The sequence below is a fragment of the Panthera uncia genome, assembly GCF_023721935.1.
Source record: "Panthera uncia isolate 11264 chromosome B2 unlocalized genomic scaffold, Puncia_PCG_1.0 HiC_scaffold_24, whole genome shotgun sequence".
Lineage (NCBI taxonomy): Eukaryota > Metazoa > Chordata > Mammalia > Carnivora > Felidae > Panthera > Panthera uncia.
In genome coordinates, this window is record NW_026057580.1 from 78,900,361 (window position 1) to 78,919,372 (window position 19,012).

At 35.2% G+C, this 19,012-nt stretch overlaps 1 protein-coding gene across 1 annotated transcript; it reads right to left on the reverse strand.

The window, feature by feature from the left end:
* Window positions 1-1,316: 1,316 nt before the first annotated feature.
* On the reverse strand, window positions 1,317-1,569 carry LOC125938871 (60S ribosomal protein L39-like). The gene has a single exon (XM_049654270.1). The coding sequence runs from the start codon at window positions 1,538-1,540 to the stop codon at window positions 1,385-1,387; it is 156 nt and encodes a 51-aa protein (XP_049510227.1). The 5' UTR covers window positions 1,541-1,569; the 3' UTR covers window positions 1,317-1,384.
* Window positions 1,570-19,012: the final 17,443 nt, after the last annotated feature.

Consider the following 19,012-nt stretch of genomic DNA (forward strand, 5'->3'; position numbering starts at 1 on the left):
TCAGAAGATGCTGAGAAAAAGAAACCAATTTAATTTTTTTAATTTAAAAGACTTGACTCGTTTATATTAAATCATTTGTTTCTTATATTTTCTCTCCATCTAGCTTTTGATTATAGGCAGCACGGAGTCAGATGATACTTTCAATACACATCTATTCTACTATGATATTCTCATTTATGTCAATTTCTACAGTATCCTTTCTTTGATTAAATAGACTTCCAAAAATGATCCCTCTTTTCCATTTCATTGATTTTTTTGAAAGCACACCTTGTTGGTTATTGAGTATGCCTAATTTTTCTGATGAATGCTTATTTATTGACAACTATTTTATTTTTAATTTACTATTGCATATATTTGTTATTTTTCTGATTGATTACATTCTTTCCTTTGAGCATTTACAGTTATAAAACTTCAACTGAGAATCAGTTTGGTCACATTCATTATTATTTATTTTTAAATAGTTTGTAAATAGTGTTTTTTTAATTTATTTAAAAAAATTTTCCTAGCAGTGCTCCATCAACTGATGAATGGATAAAGAAACTGTGGTTTATAAACACAATGGAATACTACTTGGCAATGAGAAAGAATGAAATATGGCCTTTTGTAGCAACATGGATGGAACTGGAGTGTTATGCTAAGTGAAATAAGTCATACAGAGAAAGACAGATACCATATGTTTTCACTCTTATGTGGATCCTGAGAAACTTAACAGAAGACCATGGGGGAGGGGAAGGAAAAAAAAAGTTAGAGAGGGAGGGAGCCAAATCATAAGAGACTCTTAAAAACTGAAAATAAACTGAGGGTCGATGGGGGTGGGAGGGAGGGGAAAGTGGGTGATGAGCATTGAGGAGGGCACCTGTTGGGATGAACACTGGGTGTTGTACGGAAACCAACTTGACAATAAATTTCATTTAAAAAATTAAAAATAAATAAATAAATAAGTAAATTTTATAATGTTCAGTTATTTTTAAGAGTGACAGAGAGACAGAGAGAAAGTGGGGGAGGGGTAGAGAGAGAGAGAGGGAGACACAGAGTCCAAAGCAGGCTCCAGGCTCTGAGCTGTCAGCACAGAGCCCGACGCGGGGCTCAAACTCACAAACCTGCGAGATCATGACCTGAGCTGAAGTCAGAGGCTTAACCAACTGAGCCACCCAGGCGCCCCTGTAAATAATGTTTTTAACTTTTAAATTGCCAATGGCACGTTTGACCTTTTTTTTTCCTCAACCAAGAGGTCTCACATGTTTATTACTGAACAGAACATCATAACCAAGAAAAGTCAATTTCCTGATAGAACAGATCTACTGGTCAGGCAGTAAGGATGTGATGGTGTAGAAACACATGACTTTCAGGCAGCATAAACGTGTGCCATCTCATGTTCGATCCCTTACAGACCCAGCTTCGTTCTTCTCCAAAGCCGCCTCTTGGAGTTGTATCGGATTTTATTACCAGTTTTCATCTGAATCCACCGGGTAATGGGATGATTCTGCTTTTGTTTCTTGGCCAGGAATCGCTTGATCCTGAAAGACTTGTGAGAAGACATGGCGAGAAACGGTCAGCCACACACACCACGATGGCAGAGAAGAGCAAAGACTGAACTTTTATTTATTTATTTGAGTATAGTTAACACACAATATTGCAGTTTCAATGATCGACTTTGTGATTTGTCAGGTTTGCACATTATGCTTTGTTCACCTCAAGTGTAGCTACATCTGCCACCTTACACTGCTATTAACAGTATTACTGACTGGATTCCTTATACCGTGCCTTTTATTTCCATGACTTATTCATTCCATAACTGAAAGCCTGTATCTCCCTCTCCCTTACTTGTTTTGCCCAACATGCTACTCCTCTTCCTTCTGGCAACCACAGTTTGTTCCTACATTTATAGATCTGATTCTGCTTTTTGTTTATTCTTTTTTTCTAGACTCCACTCATATGTGAAATAATATGGTATTTGTCTTTTTATGTCTCACTTATTTCACTTAGCATAATACCCTTTAGGTCCATCCACATTGTCTCAAATGACACAATGTCATCCTTTTTATGGCTGCATAATACTCCATCATGTATATATGTATACATGTCACATTTTCTTTATCCATTCATGTATTGATGGACATGTAGGTTACTTCTATATCTTAGCTACTGTAAATAATGCTTCAAAAACATAGGGGTACATATATATTTTCAAATTAGTGTTTTCATTTTCTTTGGGTAAATACCCAGTAGTGGAATTATTAAATTATATGTTATTTCTACTTTTATTTTTTGAGGAAGCTCCATACTGTTTTCCACTGTGGCTGCACCAATTCACCTTCCTACCAACAGTGCATGAGGGCTCCCTTTTCTCCACATCCTCATCAACACTTGTTATTTCCTGTCATTTTGATTTTAGCTTTCTAATTGGTGTAAGATAATATATCATTGTTGTTTTGATTTGCATTTTCCTGATGATTAGTGATGTTGAGCATCTTTTCATGTGTCTATTGGCCATCTGTATGTCTTCCTTGGGAAAATGTCTTTTCAGGTCTTCTGCCCATTTTTTAATTGGATTGTTAGTTTTTTTGGTGTTGAGTTGTATAAGTTCTTTATTTATTTTGGTATTAATTCTTATCAGATATATCATTTGCAAATCTCCCATTCAGTAGGGTTTTTTGTTTTGTTTTGTTTTGTTGATGATTTCCTTTGATGTACAAGAGCTTTTTATTTTGATGTAGTCCCAAAATTATTAAATGAAATGACTGGGTGACTCAGTCACTTAATTGTCTGATTCTTGATTCTCACAAACTGTGAGACTGAGCCCCACATGGAGCTCTGCGCTGACAGTGCAGAGCCTGCTAAAGATTCTCTCTCTCTCTGCCCCTCCCCTACTCTCTCTCTGAAAATAAATAAACATTAAAAAAACTGAATATAAGGGGCGGCTGGGTGGCTCAGTCGGTTAAGCGGCCGACTTCAGCTCAGGTCACGATCTCGCGGTCCATGAGTTCGAGCCCCGCGTCAGGCTCTGTGCTGACAGCTCAGAGCCTGGAGCCTGTTTCAGATTCTGTGTCTCCCTCTCTCTGACCCTCCCCCATTCATGCTCTGTCTCTCTCTGTCTCAAAAATAAAATAAAATAAATTTAAAAAAAACAAAAAAAAAACTGAATATAAGAAAATTATTAAAGACCTCAAATAGCCAAAGCAACCTTGAGAAAGAACATGGTTGGAGGCATCACACATCCTGATTTCAAACTATATTAAAAAGCCATAGTAATTAAAACATTATGGTAGTGGCCTAAAAATAGACATATAGACCAATGAAACAAAATAGAGCCCAGAAGTAAAGCCATGCATATATGATCAACTAATTTATGACAAAACAGCCAAGAATATATAATGGGGCTAAAGATAGTCTCTTCAGTAAATGGTGCTGGGAAAAGTGGACAGTCACATGCAAAAAAAATCCCCAACCGACCAACCAACCACCCAACTGAACCAAATTAAACCAAAGAAAGAAAGAAAGAAAGAAAGAAAGAAGGAAAAAGAGGACCACTATCTTATACCATTCACAAAAACTAACTCAAAATGGATTAAAGACTTGAACGTGACCTGCAAACCATAAAACTCTTAGAAGAAAACAGAGGGAGTGAGCTTCTTGACATCATTCTTGGCAATGATTTTTTGTATCTGACTCCAAAAGCAAAGACAACAAAAGCAAAAATAAAAAGTGAGACTATATCAAACTAAAGGCTTTTGCACAGCAAACATCAACAAAATGAAAAGGCAGCATTCTGAATAGGAGAAAATATTTGCAAATCATAGATCCAATATGGGGTTAATATTCAAAATATTTAAAGAACTCATACAACTCAATGGCAAAAACAAACAAAAATCAACCAATTCCATTGAGATATAGGCAGAGGATCTGAATAGGTATTTTTCCAAATAACATATACAAATGGTGAACAGGTACATTAAAATGTGCTTGACATCACTAATCATCAGGAAAACACAAATCAAAACCACAATGAGATGTCACCTCATACCTGTCAGAATGACTATTATCTTTTTTTTTTACTTTTTTTCTTTTATTTTTTTCTTATTCTTTTTTTTAAATTTTTTTACATTTATTTATTTTTGAGAGACAGAGCACAAGTGGGGGAGGGGCAGAGAGAGAAGGAGACACAGAATCTGAACCAGGCTCCAGGCTCTGAGCTGACAGCACAGAGCACAATGTGGGGCTCGAACTCACAAACAGTGAGATCATGACCAGAGCTAAAGTCAAGCGCTCAACCGACCGAGCCACTCAGGCGCCCCCAGAATGACTATTATCAAAAGACGGGGAGGGGGAGGGGAGACAAGAAATAACTGTGTTGGCGAGGAAGTGAAGATAAGGAAAACTTTGTGCTCCTCTACAGTGAGGGGTAAGGGCTGTAAATTGGTGCAGCCAATATGAAAAACATTTATGCAGATTCCTCAAAAACTTAAAATAGAACTATCATATGATTCAACAATTTTACTTCCAGATATTTATCCAAAGGAAACAAAAACGCTAACTCAAAAAAGATATATGCACCCTCATTTTCTATGCAGCATTTTTAACAATAGCCAAGACATATAAGCAAGTGTCTAACAATGCATGAATGTATAAAGACAATATGGTATGTAAATACAATGGAGTATTATTCAGCCATAAAAAAGAAAATCTTGCCAACTGACAACATGGATGGACCTTGAAGTCATTTTACCAAGTGAAGTAAGTCAGACAGAGAAAGACAAATACCATATGATTTCACTTATATGTAAAGTAAATGTAAAATCTGAAAACAAACAAGCAAAACTGCCAAACTCCTAAGTACAGAAAATAGACTAGTGATTGTCAGAGGCAGGGGCCAGGGAATAGGCCAGATGCGTGAAGGTAGTCAAAAGGCACACTTTCAGATATAAATTAAATATCATGGGGATGAAATGTACAGTATGGTGACTATAGTTAATAACATTATATTGTACATTTGAGAATTGCTAAGGGAATAGATCTTAAATGCTCTTATTATAAGAAAAACACTAGTACTGTGAGAAATGTTAACTAGACTTACTGTGACGAGCATTTCACAATATATACAAATAGTGAATCATGTTATACACCTGAAATTAATGTAATATTATATGTTAATTTTATTTCAATTAAAGAAACTAAATCATAGAAGCTACTGTACGATTCTATTTCTCTGAATAATTTAAAATACACAGAAAAAATGCTAGATACATAGAAGACACTTAAATTGATAAATTTGTTGATGAATTGCACTGAATTAAATTCTAAATAATGTTTGATTTTAAAAAGCATGCAAATTTGAGTTTAGCCAGTACAAATTTCATTGGAACTTTTTTTTTTTTTAACGTTTATTTATTTTTGAGACAGAGAGAGACAGAGCATGAATGGGGGAGGGTCAGAGAGAGAGGGAGACACAGAATCTGAAACAGGCTCCAGGCTCTGAGCAGTCAGCACAGAGCCCGACGCGGGGCTCGAACTCACGGACCGCGAGATCGTGACCTGAGCCGAAGTCGGACGCTTAACCAACTGTGCCACCCAGGCGCCCCCATTGCAACTTTTTCTTAAGTGAAAGTCCACATGGAAAATAAGAGATAAAGGTGGAATTGTATTGATTGAAACAGGGGATCCACATCATAACTGCCCACTGTCTCCACCTTCTAACCTAAATACCCGTCCACCACAAAAATCTTTGGAGAAGCTCTATGAATCCCCTAAAGTTTATCAGAACACTTAAACATGAGCCTAGTCTCATAATATACCTGATAATCCTTTGTAAGTGAAGTGTGGCTTCTTAATTAACTAATGCTTTAGTAGCTCTTCCCTTTGGACATCTATAAAGGAAAAATATGAATAGTTCAATCTTTAGATTCTAAAATCAAAAGTCATAAGATAGCCCAAAGAGATTTGTCAAGATCTGATGAAAAATGCATTCAAAATGATGACTCAAATGAATCAAAATAAAAACAACAAAGAAAACAAAGAAAATTCTCTTCTCATCCAGACTTCTCAGGAGTCACATAAACAGCCAGCTATAAACCCAAAGAGAAAAATCACCTTTGATCATAGTTTGGCATAACCACATGTCCCTTAAAATCTCTGCTCACTGACTCCAACATTAGGAATGTCTGTGTCTTAATATTATGTGGATATTCATTTTTTTCAGAAGCCAAGTTACGTGTCTTGTATCAGACACACACTCATACTTCCGAATTTCCATGAAACAATTCTGTCTGCATTTACTCAAAATGCAACCTGAACAAAAAACTATTCAGAACTTGATTATAAATAGATTCTTTTGTTAGTTAAAAATCTGGTTCCTTTCCTGACAGCAAAATGCCTGTTGGAGCTTCTAAATATTTATTTTAAAACCTCACCTAGCTCCTAAAATAGTAGATTCACCTTTTATAAATCATAAATGAAAGAATGGTCTAAAACTTAAATGCAATTATCTTATAAAATAAAGTCTTGTGGAGCTTATTTAAACTCAGACTTCAAAATATTGATTTTTACTTTCAATAATATATAACCATTACATTTAATACCTATTTTCTCTACTGATATATCCACATTGTGATTTAAGTAACAGTAGGAAGAATTTTATATAGCTGTCAAATCTCTCAGTCAACTATATTTTAGAGATCTACTTTCCCAGTTGTTTGAATAGCCTTTATAATAAGGTACATGAAATTTGTAAGTAAAACTAAAATAGATTGTGAAAAATCCTAGATTATTTCTTATTAGACGATGTAAAATTTATGAAATACCAAGAAGAGCTTTTATATTCCATCTTCAAAATTCATTTTGTACTTCTTTTATTGTTTGTATGGATTCACATTTGCTTTAAATGTACATGTGTTTTGTGGAAGACGGGGAACAGTATGTCCAAAGACGTTGTCATATGACAGTATCTGATGTAGCATTTTAAACATTATTTTGACATCTCTAATAAAAATCAGGACATACTTCAAAGTATACATCAAGAACTATTACTTATAAACCCAGAGCAAATGAAATGGAAAATAATATTCTCAGCAATTTAATTTGGATTACATCTATCCATGTTTACTTGCTTCTGTACACTTAGACGCACTAATGCTAAAAAAATTAATGTTGGCAAGAGGAGCTATGCTAAAAACTTTTCCTAAGACATTAATTCCCTCTTATTTTTTGGAATGCATAATCTGTAAATTTTACTGACATTGTAAATCAATCAAAAGTGCTTAGAATACCAAATGAGTGTATGCTTCATAGTTAAATGTACAATAATGGAAAAGATGAAAAACATTACTGCACCACTGGTATGGTGGGAACGCTTATCTAATTACACAGCTCATCAGTTCCTGCCAAATAAAAGGGCAACAGCCAGGTGGAGCATCTTGATTTGCTATGTAGTTCTTTAACAGGAATGTTCAAAAATATTTTATTAAATTTGAAAGAGGTAATCATCAAAGATCAGTTACTAAGCCACCCAGAAAAATGTACTCCTTTCAGCCTTGTTTTTGGAGCAGTGATTTCAGCCATCAATTATGAATACTTTTTTATAACACACTGATACTACACAGCTATAATCTTCTTTGTTATTTTCAATAATTCTGAGTCTTTCCTGTATGGCATAGGGGTTCTTTGTTGTTGTTGTTTTAGAAAAAAAATTTAAGTTTATTTATGTATTTTGAGAGAGAGAGAGAGCGTGAGCAGGGGAGGTGCAGACAGAGAGGGACAGAGAGAATCCCAAGCATGCTCCTATGCTCAGTCCAGAGCCTGATGCAGGGCTCCATCTCATGAACCGTGAGACCATGACCTGGGCTGAAATCAAGAGTCAGACGTTTAACCAATTGAGCCAACCAGATGCCCTGGCACAGTTTTTAATAAACCCAGCTCTTGAACAATTGTATAATCAGTGTCACACCTAAAAGGGTACAGTTCCTCTTTACAGAGAGAACAACTAATAAAGCTTTTAAAATGAAAATAAAAATAAAATAAAACAAAACATCTCTCTTTATCAATAGCTGCCATTTATCAAGATCCAGGAACAATATAGCTACACCTGCACAATGAATAGTCACCTAGAGATTTAATCAAGCATAATTTTATGCAGTTCTGGAGTAAAGTACCAATTTTTCTTTTTACAGTAAACCTTAGACAGAAGTCACTAGGAAATACGCCCTGTTATGGTTTCAATTGTTTCCTGTTATTACTCAATTGAGTTACCAGCTGGTCCTTCTCTTGTCTTATGGTTCCTCATCCTCCATGTTAGACTGTTTCCATACTATGTAAGAAATACCAGCCCCTGCAGATGTTCACTCTATATATTTTAAAATACAATACAATGTCTCAAACAAACATGTCCACATCAATAACTATGTGTGTTTGCACTTTACAGTGAACAAATGATTGTAATTATAGATGCAACATGTAGCATTACCATCTTCATTTCACATGATGCAATGTGCCTTCTATAAAACGCTACCTTCTGTTCCTTAGTATCAGATAGGTTTTGTGGAACACTTTAGGTAAGCAGAACAATGGGAGAAAGAGGAAAATAAAACCGTTACTGACCACTTACGATGTGCAAGACTATTACACCATAGAAACATTATATTTTGTCTAATTCTTATACTAAGTTTTTAAGGTAGATATTTTTATCCTTAAATTAAAATTAAAGACATCAAGAAAGACTTCAGTAGGCAAAGATACATGCCCAGGTCATATACTAGTTACTGATGGAGACAAATATGTATAATCTATGGGCCTCAGCTTGTTTTATATTACAGTTTCTAGGCTCTATGGAACCTAAAAAATTTTCCTGTCATTACTAGTGAAGACTTTTGCTTTGCAGTTATTCTCTTCTATGTTTTATCGCATTTCTTCTTATTCTCTTCTCCTGCCTCAGCTTGTAGAAGCAGTTGAGGTACAAACAATTGCTTATAGCGCCACTGGAATTTTCTTGTTTGACGATTATATTATTACTGTATCAACACAGAGATTTAGCATTGTCTCTGCCAAGGCAAGGATATTTCCAATTGGTGATTCTCAAGTCATATTGTTGTACTAATGCTTAATATTGTCTTTAGGAACTCAAAGACAAGAATAGGAGGCATGCTTGTTCATTTTACAGGTGAGCAACTTTGTATGCAACTTAACATGCAAGTGTAATAGAAATCACTGGTCAGAACCCTTATAGACTAAAAACAATTTGAATTTTGAAGTAAACTCAATAAACTAAAAAGAGAAATAGAATTAAATTCAATAAAAGATGTCTGCTCTCACCACTTTTATTCAACATAGTGCTGGAAGTTCTATGCATTCAATGATGCAAGAAAAGGGAATTAAAATCAGGGGACAACTTGAAAAGAAAGAAATAAAACAGACTGATATGCTTATGATATCATTGTCTACATAGATAATCCCAAGAATACACAAAACACTTTCTAGAACTAAAAAAGTAGTTCAGCAAGATTTCAGGATAAGCACACAAAAATCAATTATATTTCTACATAGTAATAATAAACATCCAGACACTAAAATTTTAAATGCAGTACCATTTATAATCACTCAAAAATGTATATACTTAAGTATAACTCTAATAAAAATACATGATGTATATGCTTAAAACTGAAACCAATGATGAAATAAAATCAAATAAATTTATATACTTTGATCACCTTCATCAATTTCACCCACGAATAAAAGGATAACCTTTTCAGTAAATGGTGCCAGACAAATGGAAACAAAAACAAAAACCTCTACCTAAGTGTCCCACCAATCCAAAAAAGCAAAAATTGATAAATTGGGTTACATCAATTTCAAAAATATTTGATCCAGGAAAGATCCTGTTAAGATTATAAAAAGCTAAGCTACAGAGCCAGAGAAAATATTTTCAAACCACATATCTAACAGGACTTGTATCTATAATATATAAAGAGCCCTCAAAATCTAGCAGATAAAATATAACTAAATCCAAATAGAAGATGGACAAAAAATGTAAATATACATTTCATCAAAAAAGATATATAGGTAGTGAATAAGTACATTAAAAGATGTTCAGTATTATTACTCATTAGGGAAATGCAATTTAAAACCACAAAGAGATATCAGCATATACTTAGCAAAAGGGCTAAAATTTAAAAATAGTGACAACACTAAATGCTGACAAATATGTGGAGAAACTGAATTAGTGTATATTACAGTTGGAAATATAAAACGGTACAGCTACTCTGAAAAACAGTGTGACAGGTTTTTTTTTTTTTTTTTAAGTTTTTAAGAACCTAAAATGCAACTAATAAACCTAGCAATTGTACTACTGGTTATTTATCTTGGAAAAGATGAAACCAGGTTCACACAAAAACCTGCACATGAATGTTACTTGAAACTTTATTTATAATAACCAGCAACTAAAAACTGTCCAGATGTCCTTCAACAGATTAATGGTTAAACAAGCTATGGTACATGAAACATGGAATATTGCTCATCTATAAAAAATCACTTTGTTTTAAAATTCCAGAATAGTTAACATACAGTGTTATATTAGTTTCAGGTGTTCAGTATAGTGATTCAACAATTCCATACATTACTCAGTGCTTATTAAGATAAGCTTATTAAGATACTATTAATTTCCTTCACCTATTTCACCCATCCCGCCACCTACCTTCCCTCTGGTAACCATCAGTTTGTTCTCTACAGTTGAGTCTGTTTTTTAGTTTATCTTTTTTTTCCTTTGTTTTGTTTCTTAAACTTCACATATGAGTGAAATCATATGGTATTTATCTTTCTCTGAGATAGATCTATTCTATGGCTGAGTAATTGTACATATGTACCACATCTTCTTTATCTATTCATCTATTGATGGACACTTGGGCCGTTTCCATAATTTGGCTATTGTAAGTAATGCTTCAATAACCATAGGGGTGCATATATTTTTTTGAATTAGTGTTTTCATATTCTTTGGGTAAATGCCTAGCAGTGGAATTACTGAATCATATGGTAGTTCAATTTTTAATTTTTTGAGGAGCCTCCATACTGTTTTCTACAATGATTCCACCAGTTTGAGTTCCTATCAACAGTGCATGAGGGTTTCATTTTCTCCACATCCTCACTAACACTTGTTGTTTCTCCTGTTTTGGAGTTTAGTCATTCTGACAGGTATTGAGGTGATATCTCATTGTGGTTTTGACTTGGAAAACAACAACAACAACAACAACAACAACAACAACAACTTTTGATATACACAAGAACCTGGATGAATATTCAGAGAATTTAATGAGTGGAAAAAGCCAATTTCAAAAAGGTAAATGCTATATAGTTCCATTTAAATGACATTCATGAGGGGCACTTAAATGGGTCAGTCAATTAAGCATCCGACTCTTGGTTTTGGCTCAGGTTATGATCTCACAGTTTATGTGTTTGAGCCCTACATTGGGCTCTGTGCTGACAGCATGGAGCCTGCTTGGGATTCTCTGTCCCCCTCTCTCTCTGCCTCTCCCCCACTCACACTCTATCTCTCTCTCTCTCTCTCAAAAAAAAATTTTTTTTTTAATTTTTTTTTTTCAACGTTTTTTATTTATTTTTGGGACAGAGAGAGACAGAGCATGAACGGGGGAGGGGCAGAGAGAGAGGGAGACACAGAATCGGAAACAGGCTCCAGGCTCCGAGCCATCAGGCCAGAGCCTGACGCGGGGCTCGAACTCACGGACCGCGAGATCGTGACCTGGCTGAAGTCGGACGCTTAACCGACTGCGCCACCCAGGTGCCCCTCAAAAAAAAATTTTTTTAATGATATTCATGAGAAGACAAAATTGAAGATTTGGAGAGAAGATTAGTGGTTGTAGAAATTAAGGAACAAAGAGAGAAGTGAGTGTGGTGATAAAAGGGGAACATAAGGAATCTTTTTAGTGACCTGTTTTGTATTTTGACTGTATTAATATCAATATCGTGGTTATGATACAGTACCATAGTTTTGTAGTATGTTACCATTGGAAAATACAGTAAAGAGTACATGAGATCTCTTTGTATAACTTCTTGTAACTGCATGTGAATCTATAATTATCTTAAAACTAAGAGTTAATTTAAAAATATATGAAGACTGAAGCAAACTAAATAAACTGGAGAGAAAAAAAACTAAACAAAATAAAGTATAAATTTGGGGCTCCTGGGTGGCTCTGTCGGTTAAGCATCTGACTTCGGCTCAGGTCACGATCTCGCGGTCCGTGAGTTCGAGCCCCGCGTCGGGCTCTGTGCTGACAGCTCAGAGCCTGGAGCCTGTTTCAGATTCTGTGTCTCCCTCTCTCTCTGACCCTCCCCCATTCATGCTCTGTCTCTCTCTGTCTCAAAAATTAATAAACGTTAAAAAAAAAAAGTTAAAAAAAATAAAGTATAAATTAGTCTTTGAAAATAACAACAAACTATTTTTTTGCATTTTAAACTATTTTTTGTACGAATTTATTAAAAGCAATTTAAAGAAGTGTCATTTATTCATGTATTTGTTCAATACTTCACTTTTTCATTCAATTGAATATTTTCAAATATTAACTAAGAACTTTGAAGACACTGTCTTTCTCAAGACACTTAAAATTGTATACAGCATTGATTATGTGATTTTTCATGGACCTCCAACATCGACTTAAAATGACTCTATAACATCACTTTCTTGTATAAAAACATGAAACTAAGGATTAGGTTCTCATGCTTATAGTTCCTAATCTTTTCCACAAAGTGTTTGTGACAGCAAATTATATGGGAAATATCTGACCCAAAAGTAAACTAAAAATAGAATTTAAAACTGAAAACTAGATGCAAAGAGAAGGCTGAATTGCACTAAGCCACTTTGGTTAAAAACCAAAGATCCTAAGTAGTGCCTCCGTAAGTTTCTAAAGGTAGACTTTATAGTTAAACAGAAGCAAAGGGAGTGTAGGTTTCAGTAAGAATTAATACAAGAATGATGATTATGACCTGTCATTGTGTTATTGGACTTTCTAGGTTATTTTTAAACCTTTACAAATTGCTCACTTAACAAAGGAATAAGAGAGTGACTATTTGAGTTAAATTTGAAGTCATTTAGTGTAATTTTGCATTTAGCAAGATACAAAACAAAAATATCAGTGACTGAGGCACTTGCTTTCCAGCAAGTAATTGCTTAGACACAAAGGCATATCAAAATTTTTCCATTTCTTACTTCATTTTGAACGTTAGAACAAAAATTTTACATGGTTAAGAAAAAGGCATGTGACATCAATGCTTGCAAAAGCCATCATAAACGTTGTATTGGGTAAGGGGCTTGAATAAAAATTTGAGGTGTTAATAAACTACCTATTATCATTTTTAAAGGACTGTATTTCTCAAGGGCTATGCTGATGAAATATTTGTGTATTTCTTCCCAAGTTAACTTTTTAAAATTCCTTTAAAGTCTTTGTGGAAATTCGCCATCTCAAGACATATTTACCTAAAAGGAGGTCAGTGTTTGAAAATAATAAAATTATTGGGGCGCCTGGGTGGCTCAGTCGGTTAAGCAGCCGACTTTGGCTCAGGTCATGGTCTCGCGGTCCATGAGTTCGAGCCCCGCGTCGGGCTCTGTGCTGACAACTCAGAGCCTGGAGCCTGTTTCAGATTCTGTGTCTCCGTCTCTCTGACCCTCCCCCGTTCATGCTCTGTCTCTCTGTCTCAAAAATAAAAATAAACGTTAAAAAAAATTTTAAAAAAAGAAAAGAAAATTATATTGTGAATTCTAAATGTAAGTCTAAATATATTCTTCAAATCAAAGAATAGGTAATTTGGCAATAGACACATTTGAGTAAAATATCATGAACATCCTTACTACTGGTCATCAAATTAGTCCACCCTTCTAATGAACTTGTCTTTCTCCTCTACTTGAAGGTGTTGATGTTCTTAATTAAACAACTAAAGGGATCTGGCCCAGTTACTTAAAGCAAGATGGAGCATACTGGGAATTATTACGGCCATTCATGGCCTACTTAACATGGCTGGGGCAAGCAAGAGCAAAGGAAGAGAGGAGACACAGTTACAGATGCAACATAAGGAACTAAAGTCCAGTCTGATAGCCTTGTTGACCAGGAATCAGGTAACAGGGTTTGGTTTTGGCAAGTGGGCAAGATAGAGGTTTTAGCTGTTCTAAACAGGTAAGAAGAATATAGCAACAGGCAATTTAATTGGGACACGAGGTTACCTTTCCTAAGTCCAAGCAAGATGTAAAATGTTGACATCAGGAAGTCTGGAAAGTAGTAATAAGAGCTTAGTCACTTTGCTGAGGCTCTAGAGCAGAACAATAACATCATCTGATATACACTTTAGTAGGGAACTCTACATACCAGCAAGGCTGGGTAGGAGACTGTAACAATCACCCAGGTAACAGATGACACTGGGTTGAATCAGTGTGGTGACAAGGGACATGTAAGAAGTGGGTTTCATTCTGTATATCATTTGCAATAAGGCCCACAGGATTTTCTGATAAACTGCATGTGAGGTATGTAAGAAAGAAAGGCAGTATAGCTATCCCTTGGGAGTGTAGGCAACATGGGAAACAGTTATCATTAACTAATGTGAGTATATAATATATCATGACTTAACGAAACTTTTTGAAAGTTAAAGAAGATGCTATTAATAATTATTCTGAGAAAGGCAAAACTGCAGTATCTGGATTCAATGCGTTGAAGCCTGTAGGAGGAGCTGAATTGAGGGTGAGGAGTGTTCAACATTAGGACTAACTTTTAGATATAGTAAGTTTCATAGGCCTATGGGATATCTAGAGGAGCAATTAATTGCATATAGGTCACTGTATATATGTTTCTGGGTTCAGAGAGTTCTGGATGGGAAACAAAAATGTTGGTGTCATCAGTACACTGATACTATTTAATTTCTTTTTTTAAATATCTTTTTATTTTTTCTAATGTTTATTTATTTTTGAGAGACAGAGAGACAGAGCATGAGTGGGGAAGGGGCAGAGAGAGAGGGAGGCACAGAATCCTAAGCAGACTCCAGGTTCCAAGCTGTCAGCACAGAGCCTGATGCAGGGCTCAAACCCACGAACCGTGAGATCATGACCTGAGCCAAAGTCAAACACTTAACTGACTGAGTCACCCAGGTGTCCCAATACTATTAAATTTCTTTAAGACTGGATAAGAGAAAAAGGGAATGTGTATAATAAGATAAGAGAAGAGGCCAATGGTCTGAGTCTTGAGCCACTGATATTCAGAAGACAGGAGCATGAAGGCACGCCAAGGGCAGGTGGGAGGGGGATACTGTTAGAAGATCTTTGACCCATTTCAGGATAAATTTCTGCCTCATGTAGATTTAACCCAGAAGAATACACCTCTAACTTGTTTTTAAAAATTAACACCTTAGGGGCGCCTGGGTGGCTTGGTCGGTTAAGCGTCTGACTTCGGCTCAGGTCATGATCTCATGGTCCGTGAGTTCGAGCCCCACGTCGGGCTCTGTGCTGACAGCTCAGAGCCTGGAGCCTGCTTCCGATTCTGTGTCTCCCTCTCTCTCTGCTCCTCCCCTGTTCATGCTCTGTCTCTCTCTGTCTCAAAAATAAATAAACGTTAAAAAAAAATTAAAAAAAAAATAAAAATTAACACCTGAGTTTTTTTTTTAACTAAAATATTGGCTGCCTTGTCAAATGCATAGGAAAATGGTGAACCTTAAACCACTGCTTGAAATCTAATCAAATTCTATTTATTCACACAGCTAAAGACACTCCTATCTTCCTTTAAACAGTATGACAATACTCTCATAAACTTTCTGCTAATGCCCCTGCAAATGGATTTCTAAATAGAATACATTGCAGCCTGTGTGCTGATTCAACTTAAGCTAAATATTATAATCACTAATAGAAGGCTGCCAAACCCAAGTTCCCATGGGAGGTGGTTAGAAACAAAATAAACCTTTGTAAAATTATTTGTATAAAATTCACCAGGACAATGTCGAGACGAATCACTAGCCAGAGTATGGAGAATATCATCATCCATCAGACAACTTCTTAGTAAAGCAAAAATAGAAATCTTTTGGCACAAAATCAAAGACCATATTTTGAAGTAAAAAAGATCAACAGAAGAACAACAAAGCCTTTACAGTTTAAATTCTCAACCTTAAAATCTCCCTCAAAAATAATTTCTTTGTTTCTTTAACATTTCTTTTTTTTTTTTTTAATTGAGGATAAGTATTACTTCCACTAAAAATCTATCAGATTTTTGGTACTTTGTCCTGTGATAAAAAGCATTTCACAACAGACAAGGGAAAAGCTGAACTGAAAGTGTTTAAAACTTAGTTTTGAAGGAATTGGGAGAGACTCATTTTTCCTAAAGTCACTAGTGTCCAAATGTTTTTATAATATGCATAAGTGTAAAAAATTTTAAAACACTACCCTTAAACTTGAGAATTTTTATAACTAATTTGAGGATAACCAAAAGAGAAAAGTTTCAATCTAAGACTTAACTGCATCTCTAAAACCAAATTGCTTACAAGACATTTTGTTTAAATGCCTAAAAAAGACATTTTTTCCAAAATAAAGAACAAACTTGCCATCTTCTAATTCAAAGTGACAACTATTGGTAGTATTTCTGTCTTTATCAATAAACCCCTCTGCTTCAGTTCTCTAGTTTAAAATATTCAACCAGTTTTTATTCCTTTTCCTTTTTTCATCAGCCTTTATCCAATCACATAGTATGTTTTTGAAAATGTTTTTTCTCAGTGCAACTCTGCATAAGAAACTCTACTTAAAATACTGTGTTCTTGGGGTGCCTGGGTGGCTTAGTCGGTTAAGCATCCAACTTCAGCTCAGGCCATGATCTCATGGTTCTTGGGTTCAAGTCCTGAATTGGGCTTTCTGCTGTCAGTGCAGAGCTTGCTTCAGATCCTCTGTCCCCTTCTCTCTCTGTCCCTCCCTTACTCTCTATCTCAAAAATAAATAAACATTTAAAAAATAATAAATAAAATAAAATAAAATAAAATAAAATAAAATAAAAGTTCTGTGTTCTCATGAATTCAGAGAAATATGTCATTAAGACAGACAGGAACAAGTCCATGAAGGTTTTGTTTGTTGTTGCTGTTGTTGTTGTTGTTGTTGTTGTTGTTGTTGTTTAAAATCCCATTAGCAGGGAACAAAGCCTACAAAAGCCACACTCACATGGAGCTTGTATTCTGTTTGGGGAGACAAGAAACAAATCAGTAAATTACAGTAGATTAGAAGGATCAATTTCTGAAAAGAAAAATAAAGAACAAGGGTTACTGAGTGTTGGGGAGGGGGAGCAATTTTAAACAGAGTGGTTACTAAAGGGCTCTCAAAGGGGTTAAGTGTCAGCTAAGATCTGAAAAAAGTGAGAGAGAGGCCATGAAGATAACCTGGGGCAGGAGATTCCAGGAGAAAGAAATAGCTAATCCAAAGACCCAGGGTTTTGAGGAACAGAGAGACCAGCATGCCTAGAACAAAGAGTAAGGGAGCAAGGATCAGATGAGAAGGTAAAGGGAGGCAAAACTAGAAGAACCTTGTGGGAACTTTAAGGAACTTTGGATTTTAATCTGAGTGAGATGCGCAGGCACTGGAAGATTCTGAGCAAAGAACAGCAAGATCTGGTTTACCTCTGACCACTACATTGAGTACATTCTATAGGACCCAAAGATGGATGCCAAGAGACCAGTAATCCAGGAGAGTCATGATGATCGGGAGTTAGAATAGAGTAAGAGCATAAAGGTGGTGAGAAGTGGCATAATTCTACATCTATTGTAAGAGCAGAGACAACTGGATGATGTGGAGTTACAAAAAGAGGAAGCGTAGAACCATTAACTGAGATGGAGATATTTGTGGGTGAAACAGATTTGGGTATAAGATCTGGTTCAGTTAAGGACATATTAAATTTGAGAGGTCTATTAAATATTCAAATGGATTGCTGAAGGAAACTGTTTAGGTTAGAGAGATCATTAAAAGCATAAGGTGTCAGATTTAAAACTATAAAACTCCTAAAAGAAAACATAGGCAGTAATCTCTTGGACATCCACCTTAACAATACTTTTCTAGCTAAGTCTCCTCAAGTAAAAGAAACAAAAACAAATGGGGAATACATCAAAATAAAAAGGGTTTTCACAGCAAAGGAAACCATCAACAAAACAAAAAGACAACCTATTGAATGGGAAAAGATATTTCCAAACCACATATATAATAAGTCAATATCCAAAATATATAAAAAACTTACACAACACCAAAAAAAACAAAACAAAACAAAACAAAAAAAAACCAAAAACACAAAACCCTTAAATAATCTGATTAAAGATGTACAAAGGACCTGGATAGACATTTTTCCAAAAACATGCAGATGAAAAACAGACACATGAAAAGATGTTCAACATCACTCATCATCAGGAAAATGCAAATCAAAACTACAATGAGATATTGCCTCACAGTTGTCAGAATGGCTAAAATCAAAAAGACAAGAAATAACAAATGTTGGCGAAGATGCAGAGAAAAAGGAACCCTTGTGCATTGTTGGTGGGAATGTAAATTGGCACAGCCACTGTGGAACACAGTATGAGTTTCTTCAAAACATGAAAAAATAGAAATACCATACAATGGGTATTTACCCAAAGAAAATGAAAACAGTAATTTGAAAAGATATATGCACCCGTATGTTTATTACAGCATTATTTACAGTAGCCAAGACACAGAAGCAACCCAAGGGTCCATTGATAGATGAATGAATAAAAATGTAGTATATATGTACAATGGGATATTACTCAGCCATAAAAAAGAATGAAGTCTTGTAATTTATGACAACATGTATGTACATAGAGGGTTATGTACTAAATGAAATAAGTCAGAGAGACAATTACCATATGATTTGCTCATATGTGTAATTAAAAAAAACTCAAATGAGCAAACAAAAAAATCAGAAAGATTCATAAATATAGAGAACAAACTTGTGTTACCAGAAGGAGGAAGGGTGGGGAAGGGCAAAATTGATAAAGGGGATAAAGAGGT